General features: G+C 48.5%; 1 protein-coding gene and 1 long non-coding RNA gene across 2 annotated transcripts in view; one reads left to right on the plus strand and one right to left on the minus strand.

Annotated features, from left to right (window-relative positions):
* Window positions 1–12,477, plus strand: part of LOC104985534 — a 32,159-nt gene extending 19,682 nt beyond the window's left edge. Inside the window, exons 2-3 of the long non-coding RNA XR_824916.1 lie at window positions 9,614–9,753; window positions 11,363–12,477. This is a non-coding gene — a long non-coding RNA (uncharacterized LOC104985534). The remainder of the gene's footprint in view (window positions 1–9,613; window positions 9,754–11,362) is intronic.
* Window positions 1–14,196, minus strand: part of ENPP6 (ectonucleotide pyrophosphatase/phosphodiesterase 6) — an 80,648-nt gene that overhangs the window by 38,552 nt on the left and 27,900 nt on the right. The window contains exon 2 of the mRNA XM_010835751.1: window positions 11,004–11,183. Coding sequence (XP_010834053.1) covers window positions 11,004–11,183 — 180 coding nt within the window. The remainder of the gene's footprint in view (window positions 1–11,003; window positions 11,184–14,196) is intronic.

The raw sequence follows: 14,196 nt of genomic DNA on the forward strand, positions 1-14,196 counted from the left end.
TCTTGATCACCAAGGGGTACCCCTTTCTTATATAAAGTGGGAAAAGGACGCATTTTTAATCAGAACAGACTTTGCCCTATATATGAAAGGTGATGATCTTCAGAGAGATTCCTTTAATGGTGCTCTTGGAAATCCTTACAGTTTGAAGACCCCTGAACCAGGAAAACAGGCAGCAGTACTGCTACTCTAGGGGAGCTTCAGAAAGCAGCAGCGTTTAGAGTGTCATGGGGAGCTGGAGGTAAGATGTGATGGATGGCTGTCATTTATTCTCAGGCTTGTCCCCCAGCTGAAGCTCTAGCAGCCAAGCAGAGAGAGGGAAAACCTTCACTGCAGAGAAAACCAAGCATTATTGCTCACTGTCTCTGCAGATAAGCAGAAAGCCAGATGATGGAGTGAGAGGATTGTGTCTCAACTCAGCAGAGATGCCCTGAATGCAAGTCCTGCGGGAACAGTTAATTTGGATAGAACCTATATACCTCCACATGGATCCCGGAAGGGGGAGCCCAGTCCCCAAGTACACAGAAACGGGGGCCAGTGCAATCCTTCTGCGCACTCTGTCCTGAACGGTCTCTCCCGGGTGGAATCTCAAAAGGCAAACCAGTCACTAGACCTCTAGTACTGAAAGCCCAGAATGAATAAATAACTGGCAAAGGAAACAGCCAGCCAGCAAAGACAGCCACAGTGCAGTGAAACATGGAATTAGTGAGTGGTAGTTTCGGAGAGGGCAGGGCTCATTATTCCTGGGAGAATTTGTGTGGGGGCTTGGTTTTATTTTCCTTAGTCTTCATCTGATGGAAATCAGCGCATCAGAGGGGCTGTGTTTCGTGGATCCCATGAGCTGTTTCTCTGGTCAGGAGTCTGTGGGCCCCTCTCTGGATCCACCACGGGCTCAGTCTGTGGGCCTGGGCGCCCTGCGGCTGCTTCCAGAACATTTTCATGGCCTCCCCAGGAGCGTGAGTCTGGTCAACTGAGGGCCTTTAGGTCACCCTAGCCATGCCTGAGGAAAGCAGGGATTCCTGAATCTCTGCACAGGAGTCTATGGGGAAACAAGGGCAGTGGCCTGGCTCTAGAAGTTTCAAAGACGAGCCGGGAACTTGGCAGGAAGCGTCTGGCAGGCCTTGGCTTTGCTGCATCTTGTTTCTTCGTGGTTCCCAGGGAACTTGGAAGGGAACTGCCCTTAATTAGGGCTCATTGTCTAGGTCCTCATCTTATCTTTGTCAGAAGTCTGTTTTCCCACCTCAGCAACCCAATAAAAATATCCTGAGCTGAAAATAAAGAGTTAGACGGAACTTAAAAGACAACCCAAGAGAACCACTAATCCCATGCACCTTTATGCAAACAAGAAAAAAAAATTAAGGCTTTCTTCTTCAAAACACTTAACTTCCATCCACTGGAAAATTATTTTAATATATCCTAGCAACACTTGACTCTCATGGGCCAAAATACTGTCAAAATAAACATGGGAATCTGTGATGGTGACAGTGTCAGCCATGCCCCCAAGGATGCAGCATCCGAACACAAGGAACAGCCCTTCACAGCAGCCTCACGTCAACCCTTTCTATTTTACAGCTGAGAAAGCAACAGCCTCAGATGGAAGAGGTGACTGCCTCAAGGTCTCCTTGCCGTTTACTAATCAGCTTCCTGGCTCTGATACTTTTCCGCTGTTTTCCTGAATAATCCTTGCTTCCTGGCAGCTCCCTCCAAGGACCACCAAGCTGAGCCCGTGAAAATCACGCCTCTCCAAACTTCCTAGAACAGAGGTCTCACCTTCTAAGTGCCACTCGGCTTGCCAACTCTGATGCGTCTTGTAACAATAACCCCTGCGAGCTGCATTTTGTGCATGTGTACAGCCGCTGAATACGTGTCTCTGGAGAGCTTATTAAAATAGCTAAGCCAATTAGCTCTCTTAGACACATGTAACCTTTTCCAGGGAGACACATCGGAGGCACAGGAGCTTGTGGGGACAAGTCCTTGGGGGAAGCTCGGCCTTTGATCTCAGAGACCCTTTCCTGGGTCTGCCTGGCCCACAGGGCTGGGAGGACTCTTCTGATCTGGGGACCTTGGGGCTGGGGGGACTGGCCTGGGCACAAGGTGCCATAAGGGCTGGCCCGTGATCAAGGGCAGAGAGCTGAGATGAGAAGCACCCATCCAATAGAGAGGATTGTGGAAACTCCACTGAGAATGACTCACTGGGCATAAGAGGTGACTGATAGGAACCCAAGGGCGGGGGCAGCATGTGCCTAACCCTGGCTGGGCAGCTGCTTTTGGAAGGCGGTGAGGAAACTTCAGCAAGGCATTGTGAGGCCCAAAGTGGGTTGCAATCTCTGCCTCTGGGAGTCCGATGGGAAAGTCTCTGTCCCGGGTCAGGGATCACACTTCTCCCCAGCAGACCCAGGTGAGGCGTGAGGGACTCCCCCGGCGCCCCCCTCTTACCAGCCATGAGCAGCTTCTTTGGGCCTCAGGCACATGACTCAAGATCATCGAAATCTTGCAAATGACTGCATGATCACAATGATGTCATGCTCCCCCCGGGGGTGGAGGGGGAAGGCGTCTTGACTGCTGCACACGGGGTGTCCCTACCAGAGCCTCCTCCCTGAACAGTGGTTTCCTGGTATTTGGATCCGAGAAGGCTTCCCTGGTGGCTCAGATGGTAAAGGAAGGAACTTGGGGGGACACGTTTCAGTCTCCAGCAGTGTCTGTATCCTTATCTGGAGTGTCAGCTGCTGATCACAATTACCCATTTCAGACTTTGTCTGTGTGGTCAGTCGTTCAACTGTGTCCAGTGCTTTGTGACCCCATGGACTGTAGCCTGCCAGGCTCCTCTGTTCATGGGATTCCCAGGCAAGAGTTCTGGAGTGGGTTGCCATTTCCTTCTCCAGGGGCTCTTCCTGACCAAGGGATCAAACCTGCATCTCTTGCATCTCCTGCATTGGCAAGAAAAATTAAACAAACTTCTATTAGGCTAAATCTCTGAGACTCTGGGGCTCATCTGTTTCTTCAACTGATACTAATCTAACTAATACTCCTTGTTCCTTGAACTCAAGTTGCTTTACCTACTAAAACCTAAGTCCCTGGATGTTAAGATCTGGCCATTTCCAGTTTCTGAGCTCTTGGCTCCTGCCTTAGTCTCTCAGCTGCAACCTTGTCCTATTCTCTGTAGTTCCATGAACACAATATGCCCAGGCCTGTTCCTCTTTGAACCTTAGCACATGTTCCTTTCTTATGCCTAAGATGCTCCTAGAAACCTGTCCACATTCGCATCCAGTACCACGTCTGCTGTAGTCACAGCATCATCCACGGTGGGGGCTGACTGCAGACTCCTTGTCTGCCTTGAGACCTGAGATGTGCTTGTTTGTCATCAGAATATACCAACTCCTAGCAGGAGTCAGTCAGAGAAGGCAATGGCACCCCACTCTAGTACTCTTGCCTGGAAAATCCCATGGACGGAGGAGCCTGGTAGGCTGAGATCCATGGGGTCGCTAAGGGTTGGACACGACTGAGCGTCTTCACTTTCACTTTTCACTTTCATGAATTGGAGGAGGAAATGGCAACCCAGTCCAGTGTTCTTGCCTGGAGAATCCCAGGGATGGGGGAGCCTGGTGGGCTGCCATCTCTGGGGTTGCACAGAGTTGGACATGACTGATGCAACTTAGCAGCAGCAGCAGCAGCAGGAGTCAGTGGATTCACTAACCAGAACAAAAAAGGTGTTTTTTTTCCCCCGTTTAATTGAAAAGTGTGGGAAAAAAATCATGGCAAATTTTATTCTTTGTACATTTTGTTTCCTTCAAAAACCAGTATGAGATGAGGTACAATGATCATTGTCACTATACAAGCCCAGACTCTCCTGCAATAGAGGGAAATTAAACAATACTGTGGGGTTATTATTATGAACCCTTCTTGATACTACACTGAAATTAAACAGCTACAGAGTTTGGAGTTGGCCAGTGATGCTGCAGATAATAAATCCAGATGCTGTCTTTGCCACCCCCACCGTGCCCGTCGGCAGGGAACCTGGGGATGGCCACTCTCTCCGGGAACCTTTTCTTTCCTCTCATCTCTGCAGCAAGTGGGGCCAACAGATTTCAGCTGGCCTGCTCTCCAGTGGGCCCTCCCCTGCCCGTGGGGTGACGTCAGGCCGCTCATCAGATGCCTTCAAAGGGTGATGTCACTCTCCTTCGTTGTACTTTTCATGGCTCTTCTGTCTTTCCTCCTGCTTCTGGAGCAACCCCTTTGCTTCCTCTGCAGCCTCACTCGCCCCATCTGATCCTCGAGCGCCAGCTTCCTCCAGGCCTGGGACCCTCTCCTCTCTGCTTGTCACCTCTCCCCTGGCTGACCTTCCCGGCCACAGCTTCATCACCTGAGGTCCTCCCTGTACCACCTCGATGTGTCTCCAGCTCCGCTCTCTGAGCTCTGGGCCTGTGACTTGACCGGGTCAACTCAGACATTCCTCTGCCTCCACACCACTCCTCTTTCAATTCCCAGGTTAGGCAAAGACTCGCCCTCCCTCTGTACCAATCTGTAAGCCAGAAACCAAGTGTCCAGCTGGTCGCTGCTCAACCCCTCCATCCCAGATCCAGTGCGTCACCAGGTCCTGGTGATTTTAACCCCTAAGTGTGTCCCCAAGCCCCCCGTTTCTCCCCACCTCTGCTACCCTCGTCCACTCTGTTCTCACCTCTCTCCTAGGTCCATGCAGCACCTTCCTGGTGGGCTGGCCACCCTCCGTCCACTCCCTCCGGATACCTATGTTCCCTGCTCCAAGGCCCTGCCAGAGTTCTCTTATCAAATTCACATACTATACTGTTCCCTCCTTCCTTAAGACCTTCCAGTGACTTCTAGTTCCTCTCAGGATAAGAATACATTTTTCAGTTGGCCCATGCAAGGAGCCCGGCCTGACCTCAGCTTCTCTCCACCCCACCCACACCCCGTCGATCCTCCTCTCTTGGTTTTTTGAACCTTCCAAGCTCCTCTCATTCCTTAACATCTGCTCAGATCGGATGCTCCTTCTACCACTACCCTCCCGCCATGCCCTCAGGTGTTAACGTACATCGCCCTCTAGGGTGAAACCAGATCCCCTATTAGATGAGATCATAAGGCAATCGACTTTTCGTCACTATACTTTAAAGAAGTGGACTTTTCATTTATCCGGGCAAGTATTAGATTATCATCTGTCTCCTGGACTGGATGGATGGTAAATTCCCTGGGGGAGGGGGGCAGAGGCAGGGAGAGCCTGTATCTGGTTTTGCTCACGGCTGTTGCCTGAGAGCTTATTACGGGCCCTGAGTCACACCCTTGTAAGATGTTTTATGAAGAAGCAGATTTGCCATGATTCGTGAAGAATGGGAGTACGTCCCTGGGTTTCTCTTTAGGGCTTTCCAATGACTATAATGGACGTTGCTGAGAAACCTTGGCTGAGACACAATCCTGTGAGAGGAGCCTGGCTGTGGCTGAACAGCTCTGAAGGCTCAGGAGAGCTGGGGGAGCAGTCCGCAGCAGGCAGCACTCCAGAGCGACACCACCCTCCCCAGTCTCTCTGCTGCGGGACTGGCTGAGCCTCGAAAGGAGGCTTTCAAAGATCAATCGTGTCTCTGAGACAACCGCTGACTTGAAATGCTAATGTGTCACCTTTTCCTTGCTGATGCAGACAGACCACGGCAGCAGTGGCGCAGACCTGACCCCCAGGTACCAACAAACAAAGCAAAGCATCCCAGGTGCGCTCAACCCAGAGTTGTTGTTCAGTCGCCAAGCCGTGTCCGAATCTTTGTGACCCCATGGACTGCAGCACACCAGGCTTCCCTGTCCTTCACTGTCTCCCTGAGTTTGCTCCAACTCGTGTCTGTTGAGTCAGTGATGCCATCCAGAGACTCTCAGAAAATTCTGACCCAAGCCTACTCTCGGCAGACAACATGAATCAGAGGGTTAGGGGGGCTGTTATTGATACTTTGATGAGTTTTTAAGACATGTTTCTCTCACATTGGGAAAAAAAACCCAAATCTCCTAGATATTATAGATGTATATATGTTGTCATGTCAAAGACCATCTGGTATTTCTCATCACTACATTCTCTTGTATTTATGAGCGCTGAATTGTGAGTATAGTATGTATGTGTTTGTTTTTCTAGCAAAAAAACAACAACAACAACTCAAAAAACAAAGAACATAGTTTTGATCAGTTTCCTAAAGAGATCTTGATTTATAAGTGTAGGTAACTGAAAATTACTTACTGACTAAAGCCTCTTTGGGTCCTAAAATTGCAACCACCTTAAAGATCAATGCCAAACTGGCAGCGTTACTGGAAAATTTAGTGAAAATCTGGGTCCCTGTGTTTGAATGTTTGAAAAAAAATTCCAGCCTTTAATCCAGATGTTTGGAGTCACATATAGATAGAATCCAAGAACTTACACATTAGCATGATTGATGCTGGGCTCCTAGACTGCCCCCAGCCTAAGTTGATTCATCTAAGTTTGGCCAAGGGAAAGCTGTTTGGCCAGGGACGTAGCATGGTGGGGCAGGGCAAGATGCTGTGAACAGTCCGCAAGTCCTGATCAGTAGCCAGGAAGTGTCTCCTCACTTATCCAGACTAAATCAACTTGATTTTAATAACCCAAACTGGACTGGGAAGCTTCCTTGGTGGCTCAGACAGTAAAGAATCTATCTGCAATGTGGGAGGCCTGGGTTTGATCCCTGGGTTGGGAAGATCCCCTGGAGGAGGGCATGGCAACCCACTCCAGTATTCTTGCCTGGAGAATCCTCATGGACAGAGGAGCCTAGTGGGCTACAGTCCATGGGGTCACAAAGAGTCAGACACAACTGAGTGACTGAGCAGGCACAAAATGGACTGGAGCTGGGTCACATACCCACCTGTTAACTCCCCACCCAGCCCACCTCTGGGAGGCAGGGGAGGAGAAGCCGGTTGGAAATGTGTCTTTCCCCACATAAGGTGTCTTATTTGTCTCAACACCTGCACAGGATAGAGGCCATATCCACACTCAACACCATCCCCAGCTGTATGAACATTTGCCCCCAGTTCTTCCTGACTACTTGGTGTTATGGAGTTAGTGCTGCAAAATCATGACTGAAGATGTAAACTCAGAGTCTTCAGATGCTTGCTCCAGGAGTTTTAACCACAGACTCCTAAAAGGCTGCTGATTTTGTTCCTTTGGGGAGGTTTCATCAGAGTCATGAGAATAAACTTAAAAACTTCTGCCATTGTGTGAAGTAACCTCAGTTGTACACAGAACTCAGATTCTATCTCCATGCAATGGTTTACTTACCCTCTATCCCCCCATGTCACCTCCTCTCCTCAGGGCATCCTTCTCCTTGGTTTGGTCTCCATCTGAAGTAAATATTGGAGATTGTTCTTTTCCCCCACTCAATAAAACCCCCTGGACTTCGAACCAGAGGTATGGAACAGGAATAAAGTTAGGGGATGATACACCCTCAACTCATCCTTCACAGAGCACTCCTAGATCCTGGCTGATCTGGGATCTAGGAGTGCTCTGATCAGGGTCAAATACTTCCCTCCAAGTATTTGATTTAGGGCCTGGAATCATTTCCTGAGGGGATCATCTCCCTGCTGCACAGCTCCATGGCACCACTGGGTGGGGAAATAAAGGCTCTGTTTACAATATTAAATTTCTCAAGACTTGAGGTGGGGTCCTTTGGACTCTTCACCAGTGATCAATTTTTCAGTCTGCCGCTTTATCTACCTGACAGGAAGACTTGAACTCCTGCCATTTCTAAATTGCACTTCTAAATATTGACTTCATGGCGAGACTCGAAGTGTCATAACACAGCTCACTGGAGCAACGAAGATTTCCCAGGCCTCGTCAAGAGGTCTGTACAATGTCCAGTGGGAAGTGGAGAGGGGAGAGGAGGATTTGAGAAGAAAAAACCAAGTCACATTTGGAAGAAACGCCACTGCACTCTGCTTAATCTTGCAGAGACCAAGGACCACATCGGGCCAGGCACTGTGTCTGGAGGGGGCTGAGGCGGGAAGGGAAAGGACAGCAGGGGCCGTTAATGCCTCAGCAGTCAGCCAGTAAGAACGGAGGGGCTGGAGCATGCCGGACGTGGGCTGGGCCGCAGGGCCTTCAGAGCCAGCGGGTTCTCAAGGAATCTGAATTTGTGGATCCAATTTACAAGGACTAGACGGTGTCTAAGAAGCCAGAGACTTTTCATCCAATTTCTGTCAAGACTTCCACACAGCCAGACAGTTAGCTCATCTTTGTTTGGAGGAAACTCTAGGAGGTTATCTTTCTTAGCTTCTGCCCTCCTGACAGGTAACACCTTAAACTGACCTCAAGGTGTATTTGTCATGTCACATTAGCTGGGACTCAGAGAAAGTGACTGGCTTTTTTTGCCCTTCAGGAGCCATTTTGGAGGTGCAGCAAGATACTTTACATGCAAACTAGCTTCAAGACTTTGTAGCTACTCGGTGATATATAAATTCAAATTGTTGATTATGGTTATGGAGCCAGATGCCCCAAGGTGAGATCAAGAGCGATGCTCTGTAATAAGGCAGAGAGAAGTCTGAAATATGGCAACTGTCTCCTTTAGGGTCTTCCCCCGCCTTTCCGCGAGCATCGGCATCCAAAGCCACCCAAAAGGTCATGGGAGAGGGGGAACATAGGCAGATGAAGCATGTGGGGAGAGGGGAGGAGATTCCGGGGGACGTCCTCTTCAAGGCAGGAAGAACTCAAGTTCTAAGACATGGAAAGTTAAATTAACCCGATACCGTGGAAGGTGACCCTTATAGCATTGGGGCAATATTCATCTTGATGGTCTGTTCTGAGATGGCCCCTAAGACAGTGCAATCCATCTGTGCCTCTCCTGGGCCTATGCACCAGGATCCTTGAGCTTTTCGATGCCGATTACTGAGAATGACCTCAAAATGTAGCAGCGTTTTGCTCCGGACCTCATCACATTGTGCTGAACCTGAGCTTGCCTCCTCTCGGAGTCTGATTAGCTTGGCTGAGGCACCCACTTGTTTTCTTAATCTTACGTCCAACTGTTTGAAAAATGGAGCCTCCATTTAAGGTGATGGCATCTTCTAAACCCTACCCTTGCTTGAAAGCTTCTTCTCACGTCAGCCAAGGTAGCCATTAGGGACCAAACCCCAGGTGTCTCCTGAAGCAACTCTAATACTCCCCCAACTCTTCATCTGCCAGCAGGACTGGTCTATCTGTTAACTGCTGGGAGGTGAAGTAGCAGATACGATATGAAAGCCGCCCTGGTCGTCCCAGGCTCACCTGTGGACACTACTCACTGCTCGGTGGTGGCTTTAGACCACTTGCCACAGAATGGCAGGTCGCCCTGTTCTCCATCTGTCTGTGTTCCACGCTCCTCCTCCAGGAGCTGGCATGGCCTTGAATGCCCTGAACCACTCTCCATGGGACCGCCGCCAACCAGCATCCTCCAAACTCCTGCTCAAGGCCCACATCCTCGATGTGGGCCACCTGTGACTCAGCCTGGGCTTACTCACCCTTCTCTCCAGGTTCCCCATTCCCCCAGAACCTGCCACGCTCTCACCATTTCATCAGGCTGCTTTGCCACCAGCCCAGCCCAGCGAAATCCCTCCAGCAGCTTCTCCGCTTGTATCCCTTCATTTCTTCTAGGCCTCCCCCCTCTCTCCTTCCACAAGAACAATCTAGGATTGCACCATGAAGCAACAGGAAAAAGTGTCTGCAGCCACGTGTGTGGAAAAGTCAAATTGCCCACTTGCCTAGCAACACGTCCCATCAATGGGAAGACAGAGGTGAGTCGATTATTTCGTTGTCATGGAATCCTGTCATCCTTAATGACAGAGTTTTGGCTGACAAAATGAGAGCCTCCTGGACTTCCCTGGTGGTCCAGTGGTTCAGACTCTGCGCTTCCACCGCAGGGAGCACAGGTTCAATCCCTGGTTGGGGAAACTAAGATCCCACACGCCATGTGGCGCAGCCAAAAAATAGAACAAAAGAAAGAGATGAGAGATGCTGAAGCCTCCTTGCGGCCTCCAAGACAGTCTGCTGCTGCTGCTGCTTCTGCTAAGTCGCTTCAGTCATGTCCGACTCTGTGGGACCCCAGAGACAGCAGCCCACCAGGCTCCCCCGTCCCTGGGATTCTCCCGGCAAGAACACTGGAGTGGGTTGCCATTTCCTTCTCCAGTGCATGAAAGTGAAAAAATAAAGTGAAGTCGTCAGTCGTGTCCGACTCTTAGTGACCCCATGGACTGCAGCCCACCAGGCCCCTCCGTCCATGGGATTTTCCAGGCAAGAGTACTGGAGTGGGGTGCCATTGCCTTCTCCGCCAGGACAGTCTACATGACTGCTTATCTCCCTCATTGAAGTAAGTTAAGTCTTTCAGTTTCTCACTGACCTACGATCTGCAGGCAGACTTTTAATACAGAGGCTTCATTTAATGCACAACCAAAAAGTTGCAAGAGCTTTGAACTCTCTTTTCAGTATTGTAGAAGATCTCAAAATCTATAGAACTGGTACTCTAAATTCTTTTGTAAAGCAAATAAGCACCTTATTACTTATCTCTCTTGGGTATCCAAAATTTTGCCCATGAAAATGCATGCTATACTGCAGAAATATTGCTGAACCAAGGATAGTAAGAGATGGCATAGTGTCTGGTCTGATGCTACTGTTCAAACCAAAATATAAAGGACATTTCCCTGGTGGTTAAGAATCTGCCTGCCAATTCTGGGGACACAGGTTTGATCCCTGGTCTGGGAACTAAGATCCCACATGCCACAGGGCAACAAAATATAGAGGAACACTTCCATAAGCCATTTTTTGAACTAAGATCCCACTTTTCCAAAGCCTGGCTTGGTCTTCAAACACATCTATGTGCAGCAAAATATAAAGGAACACTTCCATAAGGTGCTTTTTGAACAAAGATCCCAGTTTTTCAAACCCTGGCTTGGTCTTTAAACACCTCCCCGTGCATGCTTGTCCTCAGAGACGCCACTGTACTTTGAGGTTTGGGAGGCTGGAGTGGCGTGGAGGTCAGCACACTCACCTGGCCAGTAGTACATGTAGACCTTCCTCTTGGCCTTGGTCAGAGTGACCCACAGAGGTTCTGATCCGTTCCACCAAAGGGGCAGCCGGCTGTCTCTGTTGATACCTAAGTCAAATGACTTGTTGGTGTCGGGGTCCCACATGTAGTTCCCAGTCATCTGATGGACCTCACAGTGGCGACCTGCATTAACGAAGACACAAGGCTGTCGGTTTATTGCTCTGGTGTTTTTACATGTCATCTTTATTTTCTGAATTTATAAGCCATTCACGCTCATTTAGGGAGCAGAGAACAGCATACATTCTTGGTTTTTTATATTATTATTATTATTTTTTAAATCATAGATGTTTCTTTTCTCTTAGATTATACCATAAAGGCAAACAACCCAGTAAGAAGTCCAATACTGACTGACGATGGGCCATCTCAAGTGAAAGTAATTGGCCAAGTCTGAAGCTATTTTAAGTTAAACTGAGACCATCGTGTGTAAAACCTGACCCATTGCTCGTGGCTCGACGTCTAGAAAAGAATCAGTGTGCACACTGTAGATTCCCGTGGGCTTGGATTATGTTCTCAGCCCAGAGTTCTCTCCGCAGCCTTTCAAAGCCCTCCTCCCACCAGATCACGAATCCAGACGCCATGGAGTTTGTTCCCATTTTTCCCGGATAAAGAGGAGTTATCGCTTCAAGTGCCGAATGATGACAGAACCCCTGATGTTTGGAACAGAATGGTGAAAAACAGACTCTGCTTTGAAAAACAAAGCAAGAAAACAGCCCTCCCAGTGGAGTGTGGCATAGACACGAGAGGAGCCTCTGTTGGGTGCAGAAGTGAAAGACACAGCGCTTGGACTCATTTGAAACATGAGGCTTAAATTATTTATTTTGGAGCAATCTGTTACATCTTTAAAGTAAAAATAACGCAAACATTGGTGAGTGCATCAAAAATTGCTGCGATTTTAGTGAGCATCATTTGGCACCGGGATGAAACACGCTTCATCGAGCTCACTGACGATGCTTCATCAAAGTGGCTTTTTTGTTCCCTTGTTTGTTTGCTGTTGTTCTTTCTTTTTGCCAGCGCCTACTCCTCAACACCCACACTTTACTTTTAATCAAACCAGGAGAAACCATAAAATATAATTTTGAAAATTTGTAGACTCAAAATATCCCCAAGTAAAAACCTTTTATTTCATCATAGAAACTCAGGTGTTCCACAAGTGATGTTTTCAATTTAAAGCCCAGAGAGCCAAACACAATTATTTTTGCCCAAAACTATAGAGTTAGTTTTTCGACCCTGACCAAAGCTTTCACATGTGAATTGACAGAATTAACAAATAAATAAAAACTTTGAGCAAATTATCCAATGACTAAAGAACTTCTTCGTTTCATTTATTCCTCCAACTAACATTTATTAAATGCTCCTATGGACTGTACATTGTGATAGATGTAGAGATTCACATTTGAATAAATGTGGTCCCCATACTCAAGTACCTTGTTACGAGTGTTGCTGTTTAGTTGCTAAGTTGTGTTCAACTCTTTGCTCCCCCATGGAGTGTAGCCCTCCAGGCTCCTCCGTCCATGGGATTAGCCAGGCAAGAATACTGGAATGAGTTGCCATTTCCTTCCCCAGAGGATCTTCCCCACCCAGGGCTTGAACCCACGTCTCCTGCACTGGCAACTGGATTCTTTACCGCTGAACCACCAGGGAAGCCCTGGTGTTGTACAGCGTTGGCCAAAAAGTTCGAATAGTAGGGAGAGGGGTGTGTGTGTGTGCGTGCGTGCAGCAGTCTCTACTTTTAATTGGAACTGTTTCGATTACTCTAGAAGAAATGCATGAAACCCAGATGAAAGCAGGGGCTAATATGATTCAGTTTTGAAAATGTGCTGTATTCAGAGAAGCATGAAGCAATTAAAACAAAAATTTTTTTAAGTATTTACAACTTCTGTCCTTTACTTGTATGTCTCAGAAACCCTACAATATCATTTGATGAAATTTCCCTCTTCTTTTCAACACTCACATTCAACCCTCTAGACCCAAAGTTTACAGGCTTTCTCACTATCCTTTGCTCTTTCCCTCATGGATGAAAAGTGATGGCCTCCCCTAGACTGTAGAGCTGTGATGTGACTGGATTATGGGGTGTGTGTGTGTGTGTGTGTGTGTGTGTGCGCACATGTACGTGTGAGAGAGGGAGGCAGACAGAGAATATTCTCCTGGAGAATTTCTGCTAAACTAAATTCTCTACCTCTCCCCCTTGTATTTTTTAAATACCCACAAGGCCTCACTGAGAGCTAGGATCTGTGTGTGCAGCGGACACACAGCTCTACCATATTTTCACATTTCAGATGATGAGGTCTTCTTTCCTGTGGTCATCTGGGTCTCTTCACTTTTTCCCTAAAGGGTCTTTGGTTCTCAGCAATAGGTAGGACCTAGCATTAGCTTTTGTATCTTCTTTCCATACCAATTGGTCATGGTGCCTGTAGACTCCGGTGAACCTCAGAGACCTTGACTACGGCCCTCTCCAGGGGACTGCCTTTGAGACAAGACCTCCAGAGATGGCTTTGGTCACCACCAGCACCCGGGCTGGTCCGGGCTGGCCCAGAGGGACACATCCCTTCTAAGGGGAGCTCAGACCTCAGCAGGCAAATCATCCATCCCCACTGTCCCGAGACCCAACCCCTGTCCAGAGGATGAAAGACGTGAGCATCAGTGGGGAGGGTCCTGACCACTTCCTGGGAGAGGATGGTGCCCAAGAAGATCCCAGACCCAGTGGTTTCCCTTCTATCATTAAAGGGCTTCGAAGTGAAGAGGGAGATCTTTCAACAAGAAGGCCATCTTGGAACCTGAACAGAAAGTGGGTTTTGCTCTTTGGGGCTTCCCCGATAGCTCAGTTGGTAAAGGATCCACCTTCAATGCGGGAGACCCCGGTTTGCGTCCTGGTTTGGGAAGACCCGCTGGAGAAGGGAAAGGCTATCCACTCTGGCTTTCCTTCTATGATAAAGGGTTTCAAAGTGATGAGGGGGCTCTTTCAACAAGAAGGTCATCTCGGAGCCCTGTTCGGAAAGTAGGTTTTATTCTTTTAGTGGATTGGGCCTTGAGTTGAAGTGAGAGGGTGTATTCTTCAAAGGCTTAATCACAGACGCCGGGCTGGCCCTCAGGGGCATCCCTTTGTTCTGGGAAGCAGTGCCTTTCAGGGAAGCCAGCA

This window comes from Bison bison, unplaced genomic scaffold (assembly GCF_000754665.1).
Source record: "Bison bison bison isolate TAMUID 2011002044 unplaced genomic scaffold, Bison_UMD1.0 scf7180017864050, whole genome shotgun sequence".
NCBI lineage: Eukaryota > Metazoa > Chordata > Mammalia > Artiodactyla > Bovidae > Bison > Bison bison.